Below are 14,427 nucleotides of genomic sequence, written 5' to 3' on the forward strand. Positions count from 1 at the left end.
GCCACTACACACAGTAACTTTATCAAATGGAAACAGCAGATCAAAAGCAATATATCACCCATGCAGGCATTCATACGGCAATTCCTCTTTGCATTGGAGACATTTTACTATCTTCTATGCTAAATAATGCATGTTTACAAGTTCTAAGTGAAGACCATTGCAAGTAGATGAACTAATGTAGCGAAGTCCCTTAATTAATAGCAGGCATCCCCAAACTTCGGCCCTCCAGATGTTTTGGACTACAATTCCCATCAGCACTGACCACTGGTCCTATTAGCTGGGGATCATGGGAGTTGTAGGCCAAAACATCTGGAGGGCCGCAGTTTGGGGGTGCCTGATTAAGAGTTTTACTATCTTAAAATAAGCGTAAATCGCCTAACCCCATACTCATAAGCAAGCATGTGAAACAAAACAGGAAATGCATACAAATTTGCATTTTTTGCACCCACTGCTTGTGACCTATTACTGCCACATCCCAAATCAGTTTCCACCCATTTTAAAAAAGGTAAAGGACCCCTGACAGTTAAGTCCAGTTGTGAACAACTCTGGGGTTACGGCGCTCATCTCGCTTTATAGGCCGAGGGAGCCAACATTTGCCCACAGACAGTTTTTCTGGGTCATGTGGCCAGCATGACTAAGCCGCTTCTGGTGATGAAACCAGAGCAGCACACGAAAACGCTGTTTACCTTCCCGCCAGAGCGGTACCTATTTATCTATTTGCACTTTGACGTGCTTTCGAACTGCTAGGTTGGCAGGAGCTGGGACCGTCACCCCCTGGCGAGGATTCGAACCACCAACCTTCCGATTGGCAAGCCCTAGGCTCAGTGGTTTAGACCACAGCACCACCCGCGTCCTTATTACCTAAAAGCTAGCTCAGATTTTTCAAATATATTCCTATGTCATTTTAAGGGTTGAGAGCCCCTTGGATCCTCTGACAACCTCATTGTCTCTTTAGGAATGCTTTACACACACATGGTGTAATTTAATGCTGCACTATGATGAACACTCCATCTGCACAAGTATTTCAGCTTGCCATATGGAACAAGCCCCCCTTTCATCTCCCCATGCATTGCTGTGATGCTTATCCAGCCCCTCTCTCAGCCAATTTTGGGGAGCATTGGGGGGGAGCCCTGCTGTACAAGCAGAAGTCCTTGTTCAGTGCTTCTGCTGATGGGGGCCCATTGGGTGAATCCCAACCGCAGAAAAAAAATTGTTTAAATAATACTTACGGCTAAAATATCTGCTTCCACAGGCAATAGGTTTAAGAAAGCAAACAGCTGAACTGTGAGAATGGTATAGATTTGAGTGGCCGACAACATTAACATTCCTATTGACAGCAGCATTTTAATTAAATTCCTGCAAGACAAAAACAAAGAAAGTCAAGACTGGCAGAAGGCATTAACACTCTGATCCAATAAATACACATAGCTGCTACTGCGCATAAAGTGACTTAAGCATGTGCAACTCAATCAAGGATATGGCAGCTCTTCTGTCAGATTCTCCCTCACCCAACCCCAAAAGATTGTTCTGTTCATCAGGCACACAGGTTTGCTCGGATGAAATGCTCAGATAGAAAGCATGTTGTACTTTATCCTACCCCATTCTGCATTTTCTTCATCTTCAATACATACACTTTCTGCTCTGTGGCTTCATATCACAAAGTTATATCATACTCGGGGATGGGTGCAGTGACAAGCAGCAGAGGAGTGCCGTTCTGTCCCCTGAGTTAATGCAAAGTGCTAATCCCAATCCCAATGCAAAGATGCTTGCTAGCGCAGCAGACACTAAGCTGCACCCCAAACATTGTTCTACCAGTCCAATGGCTTATAGAATCAAGATCATAAGCAGAGTTAGTCACCCAAGGACTATGCTGAACTATTTTGCTTTATTAATATGCAAGAATAACTTATTTTGAATTTCAACTCCTTTATTATTTACTTAGAATTGCTAAAAGTTGCTAAGGAGTTGTACCAGACTTTGGGCAGGTAGGTGAGACAATTGTTCTCTGCACACGAAGCGCAATGGCTTCTAAAACAAATCTGAGTCATTTACAAGTTCTAACAATCAAGTGACACACACTCCTCCACCCTTCTGCTTTCATTTACATTAATGGTTTCAGTCTTCCAAACACTGATTTATTAATTGAAATCTACTTGTACTAATAGAATTAGAAGGCACCACTAAACCATACTGAAATTGAAATGCTCACTTACAATCTGCTTCACACCTGAAAACCTGCATACTGTACTTGATTACCACAAGTCATTGCAGAATTGAAGTAAAGTTGGTTAACCTGCTGCAATCTGAGAGCCAATATAAATGCCCCTACATGTATGATTTGAACTTACCAAATTGTGGAACACAAAATGTATTGAAGAAAAAAAGTGTGATCCTCATAACTAGCCACACTGTGGCAGCTAGAGCTTGTGCTAACTTCCAGATGCTAGCCTAGTACACAGAAGCAGTCACATGCAGGCCAACAGAGCACACACAAGTCTTGAATTTTAGCACATCCTTCAGGGACTACAGGCTCTTGCTTAATTGGATTGTGCCTCACACAAGTGAAAAATTCCAAAAACAGGTGATGGATCCAAAGGTAAACTTCACTGGGTTTTATTATGGTCTCACTCTTGATTCACATTAGAGAAACTGAATGCACACATTAGAGAAACTGAATGCACACAAATTCCAACATTTCTGACTGGATACATAGGTGCTTTTGAGTTTTAAATGTTTTTATTATTTAAAATATTTCTAAACCACCCTTTATCCAAATGGAATTTACACAACCTAGGTCCGGGAAGCACCTAATCTCTTATATACCTGTTTGATCACCATCTTTTCTGAGGGAATCACTGCTAGTGGTACCCCATGGCTCAGATGTACAGCCAGTATCCACAAGTGGCCATATGTTCAGTAATTTGTGGAATTTCCTTCCAGTTGAGGTCAAATAGATTGCCCCCCCCAGTTAAACATCCGATACTCAGTGAATACTTTTTAATTCCAGCAGGCCTATAAACTGAATAATTTTATAATTTTACGCATTTTAGTCTTAATGTTTTGCAGTTTCTATATGCCACTTAAGAGACAACCATGATTAAGTGATATAAAATCATTCAAATAAGTAAGATTAAAACAATTAAAAACATCAATAAATCATGGGCGTAGGCGGGGGTGCAGGAGGGGGCAGTTGGCCCCCCCTAGGTGGCCAGCTTGCCCCGCTGCCCGCCGCCGCCCGGTGCCGTCTTCCTTCTCCCTGGCTGGCTGTGGGGCGGGTGGAGGGAAAGCCCCAGAGCCGCGCAAAGTGCTTGGCTGGCTTTCCCTCCGCCCGCCCCACAGCCAGCCAGGGAGAAAGAAGACGTCCCTTCTCCCTGGCTGGCTGTGGGGCGGGCGGAGGGAAAGCCAGCCAAACGCTTTGCGCGGCTCTGGGGCTTTCCCTCCACCCGCCCCACAGCCAGCTGGCTAGAAGGGACATCTGCCTTCTCCCTTGCTGGCTGTGGGGTGGGTGGAGGGAAAGCCAGCTTTCCCTCCACCCGCCCCGGCGATCGCGGAGGGGGAGGAGGGGATCAGAACAGCCCGATTTCGGGCTGATCCTGGTGCCCCCTCGCCCCTGCCGCTTGCGGAGGGGGGAGGAGGGGGTCGGAGCAGCCCGATTTCGGGCTGATCCTGGCGCCCCCTTGCCCCTGAACAACCATGGCTTTCCTTGCCCCACTGTGGCCCCTCCCCCCGTGCCTTGCCCCCCCTTGCCCCTTGCCCCCCTAATTTTGATCCTGGCCACGTCCGTGCAATAAATTAAAGCTTGGAGGCAGCAATAAACAACTGTTAAATGAATAAAAGAAAACCCTAAAATGCCAGGGTAAACAGAAATGTTTAATTTGTGACTGCAAGGACTAATATTAGCACTAGCTGTACTTCTTTGGGGAGGGCATTCCAATTTGGGACACTATAATTAACTTCAGGGACGCGGGTGGTGCTGTGGGTTAAACCACAGAGCCTAGGGCTTGCCGATCAGAAGGTCGGCGGTTCGAATCCCCGCAACGGGGTGAGCTCCCGTTGCTTGGTCCCTGCTCCTGCCAACCTACCGTAGCAGTTTGAAAGCACATCAAAGTGCAAGTAGATAAATAGGTACTGCTCCAATGGGAAGGTAAACAGCGTTTCCGTGCGCTGCTCTGGTTCGCCAGAAGCAGCTTAGTCATGCTGGCCACATGACCCGGAAGCTGTATGCCAGCTCCCTCAGCCAATAAAGCGAGATGAGTGCCGCAACCCCAGAGTTGTCCGCAACTGGACCTAATGGTCAGGGGTCCCTTTACCTTTAACTTCACAGATGTCATTTGCCTCTGGTGTTCTGTTCTGCCTTAATTCTCCCACAAAATAAACTGGTCATTGGTGGAATAGGTTCTTTGCTTCCTTGGAAGATGATGAGACACTCTTCATCAGTGAGAAAAATAGCAATGACTGTTAAATTTTCAGTTGCAGGAAACTGCAGAAATTTACTCAGCTCCCACTTTCAGGCTTCCCCCAGACATCTGGATGGCCATGATGAGAACAGGATGCTGGACTAGATGGGACACTAGCCTAATCTTGCAGGATCTTCTTATGTTAAGCTTCCCTGAAGAGTACTTTGCCCACCACTACTGATCTTCCCCTATAATGCAAAGTCACAGAGGTACACTGGACATTTGAGGGGGGGGGGCTGTTAAAACACACTGTATGAATTGTGGAAATATTAGCAGAGCCCCACCGTCCCTGACTTTCAAGAGGTGTCTGGAATCATCAACACAGCCTAACTATCCACTTGGCAAGAGATGGCAGTTGAGAGTTTTAGAAGTACAGTACTATGCTGGGTTGGAATGCATAGTTAATAGCTTTAATTTCTTATCATTTCTTATTAATGTTCAAAGGCAAAGTCTGACTTTCAGGAAGAAGTTACACTCTGAGAGGTTGAATCATTCACACAATACATACCAGTACTCACTTTTCTGGCTCTCGTTTAACTATTTCCCCAAAACTAATTTCAGGCTAGAATCTACTGCTCAATAATGCAAAGATCCTTTAGAGGCATTAACCACCTCAAATACTACAGTGTCCATTATCCTTACACTTCACCAAGTCCAGAGAGCCCTGGCTTTTGAAAGCCAAAAATCTGCATTTCCCACTGTGGAAAAATCTCTTTGGAAATGGGACAGAGTCATCACATACATGAAGTATTGCACCAGAAATAGGTAAGGTAAAAAGGTAAAGGACCCCTGGACTGTTAAGTCCAGTCAAAGGTGACTTTGGGGTGCAACATTCATCTCTGCTTGCTGGCCAAGGGAGCTGGCGTTTTTCCGCAGACAGCTTTCCGGGTCATGTAGCCAGCATGACTAAACTGCTTCTGGTACAATGGGGCACCGTGATGGAAGACAGAGTACAAGGAAATGCTGTTTACCTTCCCGCCGCAGCAGTACCTATTTGCTCCACGACACACCTGTTAGCACCCATGGCTGCTGAAGTCCCAACCTCAGCTGTCATCATTAGCATCACAGCAGACCTGAAATGGACAGTTTGTGAATTCAATCTGATTGGCCCATCTGAACCTCACTTCCTTTCCATCATCTTCCCTTAAGTTTACTATCCAGCAGTAGCTTAACAGATCTCCTAGCCCTGAGACAACTGTCATTCATTCACAGAACAAATTGCCAGGTCACTGATCTTGCCACCTTCTTTCTTCCTATACTGTTGCAATTCATCTTTTAAAGTAGGGCAAGCTTCTTCACTTTTGACAGTTATCAACTATCAGATGCAACACATTTTCAAAACCCAGTTGCCTCTGAAACAAAAATCAAGCCTAATTAATATTCTGAAAGAGCCCCAAAGCATTCCCCTTCTCCAATAATCATTTTCACATACTTCTGTAGGTTACTTTTCTGAAACCTAGTCCAGTTACAGAATATAATTGAGGCTGTAGCCAGATGTGCTTCCTCATGAAATGCTGAACACAAACAAAGTCAATAGTTTAATGACTCCACTTTACATGAAGTCCCATTTTTAAAAACCACTTACATGGTTTATAAATGCTTTTAAATACATAAAACTGACAGATCTCTGAAGGTTCTGAACTAACTTGTAGAGCATGAGAAAAAAAGGGTAAACAGAAATCACAAGAACTTTGACTGCAGAAAAACTGCTTTCTGTATTAAGGAATATATGCTATTGCAAGTGTCTGGGTAATCTGATGATGTGTTCCTATTCCAGTAAAAGAAAGAAATAGATGCAAGGAACAAGAAAATAAAAGACTATAAGGACTTCATGAACGCGACAGCTCCAACTTCCCATTTTACAAATGCTACCATTCATTTTGAAAACAAAGGTAGCTTTTAATGTTTATTAGTTTTGGAAACCAAAGTATAGAATATTCTCCAACACAAATCTTGCAGCAGGAATGAGGAACTTCAGGACTGGGGACCTTCTATGCACTGGCGGAGGAAGAGGAGTGTAGGGGGAGCGCCCTTGGCAGCACGACCCTGGCAGGGCACCATCGTGGCTGCCCCACCCCGCGCACTGGGCACCCCACCCCCAAGACGTGCGCCAGCCCCCGCCCCATCTGCTCTACGCCCCCCCCCCCCAGTTCCGAAGCATGAAGCTCTGCCACTGCTTCTATCTCTCCACAGCCCACAGGACTTACTGGCCCTTTTCTGCTCCCTCCTCCAGTTTTTTGGCCTGGCTGGAATACGACCTTCAACTGCTTGCCTAGATGGGGAGATGCATACATACAAAACTCGTGACTTGTGTGACTGGACTACAAAGATAAGAATCGTATTCGTTGTACCACCACCACTGGCATGTGGCCCCCAAAATGTTGCCTACTAGGGAAAGTGGCACTCAGGTTGATAAACAATTCTCAACCCATCTTTCAATAACACAGCAGCATAGAAGAGTTCCTATCCTGTTGGAAATATGAAAGATATATTAAAGATGTACAGGTAAAAGAAATACTGCCAAGATTTCAATGGGACTCTATAAGTCTTAGTTGATTTTCTTGCTAAATAAATGAGAGAAAAAGCCACAGCAATTTCACCTGTGAAAGATATCTGCTATCTTTGGTCTCAAACTAAAGGAGAAGCAGCCCACATTTTACTTTAAAAACAAAAATCAAATTTGGGACAGAAAAGAAGTTGGGATATCATATCTGTTAGCTTCACTGGTGGTAGGGAAAAATGGGCTGTGCCTGCAAATTTTAATTTGCAATTAGTATTTTAATAAACCAACCTTCAAATATACTGATTAAAATTGGAGAGGTCCAGTAGGAATAGCTTTAAAAACTCATTTTGGATCTTTTTTCATATTTATTAAAAATGCAAGCATGCCTTTTTAAAACCTCAAAGGTGGCTAATAACCAAAAGCAAGAACATTAGAATAAATAAGAACATCTCAGCAATTTAAAACAAGCTATATCTATAATCCATAAAACCACCAAAACTCTCAGACAAGGTCAGTCCTCAATAATTCAATGGTATAGCTTTTACTATATTTTGTAGGAAAGCAAGCATCTTTATGATATGTGGGAGAGTAGTCCTATCCTTGAGTATGAATAGCACTTTACAAAGCATAAAAGTCAAATTCCTGCCCAAAGGAGCAACAATCTAAAATACAACACCAAGGAGAGAGTATGATAGAGGCAGTGTAAACAGCGGGAGAGTATATGTATTATTTGCATTATATATACCTCAGGTTAGTTACAGTGGGATATGTAGACTACAGGGTATATCAAACGTTCGTGGAAAAGCAAGTTTTTGAGAAAAGATTAGAGTTAGCAAGTGGCATCACCATAAGGAAGGCCAGCTGAAGGTTGGAAAATATTCTCTCCCCTACAACCACACCTCCTTCTTCCATTTAGTTCCCCTCCCCATCCAGCTCTATACAGTACAGTATTGGCTTGTTCTCACTACCCTTACTGGGCACTTTTTTGTTGGGGCAGGGGGAAGTTTAGAAACTTGACACTCCACTTTACACCCAGATAGAGCAGCCAATGCCTAATTTTTGAGAGCAGGGCTTTATGGTCCTCCATAGGAATATGGGAGAAAATAAAAGGCACATACTCATTAACACTTAACCTATCCCCTAACCCAATGCCTAGACCAGGCACCCCCAACCTTCGGGCCTCCAGATGATTTGGACTACAATTCCCATCATCCCTGACCACTGGTCCTGTTAGCTAGGGATCATGGGAGTTGTAGGCCAAAACATCTGGAGGGCCGCAGGTTGGGGATGCCTGGCCTAGACCAAGAGCAGGCTCTCCTTCCTCTTGATTGTAATCCAGATGGAAGCCTGTTTACCCTGCCCTAGAGAACTAAAAACAGACCGATCCCTTGTCTACATAGTCTCATTCTGACTGCATAGACATTTCCTGACTCCCGCTTCAATATGACTCAAAGTGACTTAGTGAGCACCTGCCAGGGATATTTGAATCCAGGTATTGGAGCATGTTTCTGTTCACTGGGTCAGGCACCTTCCACCTGAAAGGAAAGGTGGGCCAAGTATTTTGGTCCTATCTTTTCCACCCCAAGACTTAAGTGCACCAATGGAAGGGACATTGTGCAATATTCGTGAAACTACAGGAACTGCATCTACAAGCCGCCTAAATACAGAGGTGCCGTATTTTGCTTCCCAGTACACCTCTCCCTAAGGCACAGCAATAGAAATACTGTGCCTACACCCCATTTAGAAGGCCAGGTAGCTTCACAATACCCACACAGAAGCCAAGTTACAATTCTCCTGAAATTAGAGCAAAGCAAGAAGTCTGCAATTTAGGTTAAGATATGATGAAAGCAACTGGAAGATCAGGCTGCTCAAACCCATAACTAGGGGAACAGCTTAATCATTTTGCTCTCAGAATTTTCCTGAGCACCTGTGAAAACACAGGAAGCTGCCCCTTATACAAAGTCAGATCATTGGTCCATCAACTCAGTACTCTCTACAGCAACTGAGAATCAGATGTCAAGGGTTTCAAGACAGTGGACGTTCCCAACCCTATTAAAAGTTCCAAGTTCCAAGAATCGTTCTGACCAAGGAACAATTATGTGTGACACAAGGGAACACAGGTCTTCAGTTTGTTGGGGACTCAGTAATGGAGGTTCATATTTGAGGCTAAGAATTGCCCACACCTCTAGTGCAATTTACCGGTATATCTTTAAGAGATTGATCTTTACTGACCTCCTCTTCAAATGATTTTTATGTAAGATAAAAGCCCTGCCCATATCCCACACTCTCCTGGTTCATGTTAGGCTGCTTCAGGGTTGCCTACTGAACAGGTAACAAAGCAATAGGGTGGACTGTTGGGGAGATGGAAGTGCTATGGGCCTTGAATCCTTGCTTCAGGCAATATATACACCAATTCACTGTTTCCCAAACTGGTCCAATGTACTTAAATGCAGCTTGGAGCTCTAGCTAGAAAACTTGTAGATTCAATCTGCCAAGTCAGAAGATCAGTTGACTCACAAGCTCCAGTATAGGGACATTTCTCTTTTTAGAAGTTAAGTAGTTGAATAAAAGATCCAATCTCAGTTCTCCAAGTGCCTGATAGCTGTTTCAGAAACCTTTTCTCTTCCTGCGCATCTGATGGGTGAGCCTTAATCTGTTTCTCGGATTCTGTCTTTTATCCTTCACAGTCTCCCACAGAGTGCTTTTCCAGATTGGAATTCCCTGCTCTTCTAGAAAGTGACAGTCCTCTCACGCTGTTGACCAACTCCCTGAGACCCAAGTGCCTGCGACGGGAAATAGATCATAGCTGGGAAGGGATCTTCCTTGGTTTGGTCAATGTTCCATTAACACATAAGGAGGAGGAGCTAGTCACCCAAAACACATTTAACAGTAGAAATAACACTGGAGCTTATTTTTTTGAGAAACACATCAGCTATACTTATCTAATAGAAGTAGTTTAATCTGGAAAGTATGAAAAGAGCATATCCAGAACTTCTTTACTTTTGCTCTTACAGATTTAGTTGAAAATAAAGTGATACTGAACAGGTGACCTACTGTGTGAGAGACCTGTGGCTTCTTCACCATTTACACAAACACAATCCATATGTAAATATACAGTGGTACCTCTACTTACAAATTTAATGCGTTCCGAATGCACATTCATAAGTCAAAAAAAAATTGTAAGTCGAATCCCATAGGAATGCATTGGGAGAAAAAATTTGTAAGTCGAAGCAGCCCTATCTAAAAATTCGTAAGTAGAAAAAATCCTATCTAAACCGCATCCAAGATGGCGGACGGAGCTCCATTCGTAAGTAGAAACATTCGTAAATTCGTACCACTGTACTGACTGCTTTATCAGGCAACACAAGTTGATCAGCAGTGTGTTGAACTAACAGCAGTCTACCAAGCACGTCCCTGGCAATTTGTAAGAACTAAGAGCTCAGTGCTCTCTGAATTCTAAAGTGCATTAAATGTCAATAAAAAACAAAGTATCTTCTCAGTACAGTGGTACCTTCAGGTTACAGACTCCGCTAATCTAGAAATAGTACCTCAGGTTAAGAACTTTGCTTCAGGATGAGAACAGAAATCGCGTGGCGGCAGCGGGAGGCCCCATTTAGCTAAAGTGGTACCTCAGGTTAAGAACAGTTTCAGGTTAAGAACGAACCTCCAGAATGAATTAAGTTCTTAACCCGAGGTACCACTGTATCACATTTCCATCTAAGTAACAGCAATGCCAGGTGATTGGAAAGGACTATATTCATTCTTTAGCAAAGAAAGGATGCAGTGAGACTAATATGAGCCCATTTCGTTAGAAACATATGTAGTCTACTGTTGTTTATTATACGCAACAGTTAACATCCTGCCTTTCTGAAAATGAAATGTAATGAAATGAAAAGAACGGATAACACCAAAGAGACCAGTACGTTATCATAGAACCTCAGATGTTAGAAACTCAAGATATATACCGTAATCTAATCACCAAATTGCACCTTAAACCTGGGTTCCAGTAGACACAATGGAATGTTTAGGTACCACGGTCCCCCCCCCCCAAATTGGATTTATCATAATCATTCTTCATGTCATTTCTATAAAGAACAAATCTCAAAGCAGTTTACAACACATTAAAACAATCCAGAATAAAACAATTTCAAGCTTTAAGGAAAATATTTCAGATCCTTCTCTACGTGACATTATGCCTTTCCCAGTCGCCAACCTGGCATCCAGAGATCTCCACATGGTCGCAATTTGACCAATGCCAGGAGCACAACACACCTGGCTAATTTCTAGCACTGCATAGAATCAGAATTGTAGAGTTGGAAGGGACCACAAGGGTAATATAGTCCAACTCCCTGCAATGCAGGAATCTTTTGCCCAACATGGGTCTTGTACCCATGACCCTGAGATTAAGAGCTGCATGCTCTATCAACCGAGCTATTTCTTCCTGTTGGTTCAGATTGCTAAAATGTGGCCAGAAGCAATTATTTTACAAAGACAGTGTACAGAAAGTTAATATAATTTGGTTTATGTCTACTACCCCTAGCAGGTTTTGAATCCTATTCTATTGCTTACAAATTCTGTAATTCATTTTCTAAACTAAGAATTCAAAATTATTCTGATTATATTCTTACCATGGTGATTTCTTATGGTAATTATCTTGAATAAGTCCCTCCTACTGGGGGACAGCTGAAGTCTGATATTCAGCAGATGATTTCTTCAAGGCTTTGAGTTCTTATCAAGGCAATTACCATTTGGGAATTAGAAAAACAGAACAGCAGGACCCACTCCAATGGCTGCCTTTTGACTCCTCCAAGAACTAGCACCAGTGTTTCTTTGCTTTCATCTTCCCACACCATATCTTTACCACATGTGTTATCGCCGATGCTGCAGGCCTGTGTGCAGCATTTAATTAAGTAAACTTTAGGCACTTTATCAATGAATGTTTTTAAAGCCTATTCCCAAAATAAGCTGCACAATCAAATGATGTTTTAGGATATGCCACTACAATGTCTGTTTCAGCTATATCAGTGCCACCAGCAAATTTCAAATTGAACAGAAAAATCTGCTGAGCCAGCAGCCATGTGCTACAGCACAGAAACAAAAGCAGCTATGATATAGCCTTCAGTGGCCACATAGTAGGATCCCTGTGTTTAAGATAATCATAACATCACAATAACATCACAAATAAGGCTCTTTAATTTATCCAATGACCTGATAAAGGGAGAGGTTGGTGCAATCACTACCAGTATAAGCAGCCAATATACTATTGGTTGTAACATCTCACAGCTACTACTATCTACTACTACTACTATAATAGTACAGTCAGGTGCAGAAAGCACCGAAACAGTAAGTACCGTATATTGCGGCGTATAAGATGACTGGGCGTATAAGACGACCCCCAACTTTTCCAGTTAAAATATAGAGTTTGGGATATACTCACTGTATAAGAAATACGACCCGGCGTATAAGACGACCCCTGACTTTTGAGAAGATTTTCCTGGGTTAAAAAGTAGTCTTATACGCAGGAATATACTGTATATTAAATAGAGGTTTTTAGTAGCAAAATTACAATGCAATTCTGAGTAGAATGGGAACTGCTTCCAGGGTGCAGTCTTAGCTGCTAAACAGCAAAAACTCAGGACAAGTGACAAAATCAGAAGTCATCTTGTCCCAGTACAGCCAGCACATTAGTAAATGGTAAAGCCCAATGTCTTAGTGCATTTGTAAAACTACCAACCCAAGTAAGCCTACAACACACTTGTAAAGGCATACTCAGCTTTTACCAGATTTCCAGGAAGCTTGATGGTTGCAGAGGAGTCACTTTAAAATGCTTCCCCACCTATCCTTGCTGTCCAAAGAGGGCATTCCTGGCTACACAGAGGAAGGAAAAGCCCTCATAAATTGGTCCCAAGCCATTTATGACCTATCTCTAGCAGATAACAGGATGTGAAGGTAAACACTGCAGTATAATCCTATCATCTATTAGGCTGCACATCAATTTGGATGCACTCAACGCTAGCTAATGTTCCCTGAAGTCATCAAGGGAAGCCTCACAAAGTATTACACAATCATGGAACACACCTCAGCCTTGAGCATGGACACTCATACATATACAATGCAAGCTTAGACCACTAGCACCAGAATCAGGCCATGTGGGTGAGATTTTGGGGGGTACACCTACCCAACATGCTGGAAACAAATGACATTTACAGCAGGCGGAGGAAGAGACCCATACTGAATTTCTAACCCACTTCATGATTCAGTACGACCAAAGCACAGAACCGGGCAGCAAACCAGACTCGCACAGCTGAGTGCCGCGCAAGCAGTGGCTAACCCATGTCTGCTCCCCCATTTAGCAACGCCTAAGAGGAGTGTGCAGGATATACAGTATACATCCCTGCGCCTCCTCTCAACCCCAACCGAGGCTCTGAAAAACCCAAGTCGTGTCATCACAAGCACCGGCTACATCACAAAACCCAGCTGACAAAACCACACGCCGCCACCGCGCGCCCAGTTCCACCCCCCATTAAGAACCAAGGCAAATGCAGCACACCTTTACATACCTGGCACGGTGCCGCCGCGTTAAAAAAGGGGGGAAACGATTTTAAGGCCGGCGCATCAGACGCTCTTTTGCGGAGACGAGCGTCTCGAAACTCGACGCAAAGCGCAAAAAAAGAAGAAGAGGGAAACGAGGAGTTGAAAGTAAGGCCTTAAAAAGTGAAGTGCAACTTGCCAACTTGGCTCCTCCCGATTCCTGGGTTGTCAACACGCGCCCGCCCTTCGCCCCATTCAGACGTGCGCGTGACGCGTTTCTTTTTTCCCCTCGCGAAAGTGGGCTCTCGCTGAATCAGGTAGGGGAGGGGGGAAAGAGGCGGCAAAGGCCCGCGCCGTGAAAGGCAAGAGGGTCCGTTGGGCTCTCCGAACGACCCCGCGCAGCAGACGCCGGAGCCGGCAGAGCCCCGAGTCTCCGGCGCCCGCTTCCTCTCAGCCCGGCAGTGGCGGCGGCGGCCGCCTCTCGCTTACCCGGTATCCGGAGGCAGAAGCCGGCGAGGGGCGAGTGGGGTTTGCCCAGGGAAGGACGAGCTTCAGGCGGAATCCATGGTCTAAAGACCCCTCTCTCTCAACCCCTCAGAGTCAGACGAAGCAGCGGCGGAAATCCCGCCCCGGGCGAAGAACGCGCCCACGCATAGGCGGAGATGGAGAAGCGGGCGGCGGGGATTGGCCGCTCTCGGATGCCCGTCGCAGTGGGGCGGGCGGTGTTTTGCGCACGGATGCTCGCACGTGACGGCTGCCGGAGAGGGGCGGGGCCCTCGAGGAGGAGGGAGGAGGGAGGATGCGGCGTCTGGTCCTGGCAGGAGGCGAAATGGGAGTGAGGGCGGGTGGCCTCAGGAGAATGTATTAAAGCAAAATGATGGCATAAAATATACTTAGGCCATACGATATTATGTGCTGGAATGAACCAGTTGCAAG

At 44.5% G+C, this 14,427-nt stretch overlaps 1 protein-coding gene across 2 annotated transcripts in view; it reads right to left on the reverse strand.

The window, feature by feature from the left end:
- Positions 1-14,113, reverse strand: part of RNF13 (ring finger protein 13) — a 54,234-nt gene extending 40,121 nt beyond the window's left edge. Inside the window, exons 1-3 of one of the 2 annotated variants that reach the window (XM_035133936.2) lie at positions 13,981-14,113; positions 5,429-5,530; positions 1,230-1,356 (exon numbers count right to left, since the gene is read on the reverse strand). In XM_035133936.2, the coding sequence (XP_034989827.2) occupies positions 1,230-1,356; positions 5,429-5,520 (219 nt within the window). In that variant the 5' untranslated portion in view covers positions 5,521-5,530; positions 13,981-14,113. The remainder of the gene's footprint in view (positions 1-1,229; positions 1,357-5,428; positions 5,531-13,980) is intronic. The other variant, XM_060274484.1, reaches the window with a different exon arrangement.
- Between the last annotated feature and the right edge of the window lie 314 nt (positions 14,114-14,427).

This window comes from Zootoca vivipara, chromosome 5, assembly GCF_963506605.1.
Source record: "Zootoca vivipara chromosome 5, rZooViv1.1, whole genome shotgun sequence".
Classification (NCBI taxonomy): domain Eukaryota; kingdom Metazoa; phylum Chordata; class Lepidosauria; order Squamata; family Lacertidae; genus Zootoca; species Zootoca vivipara.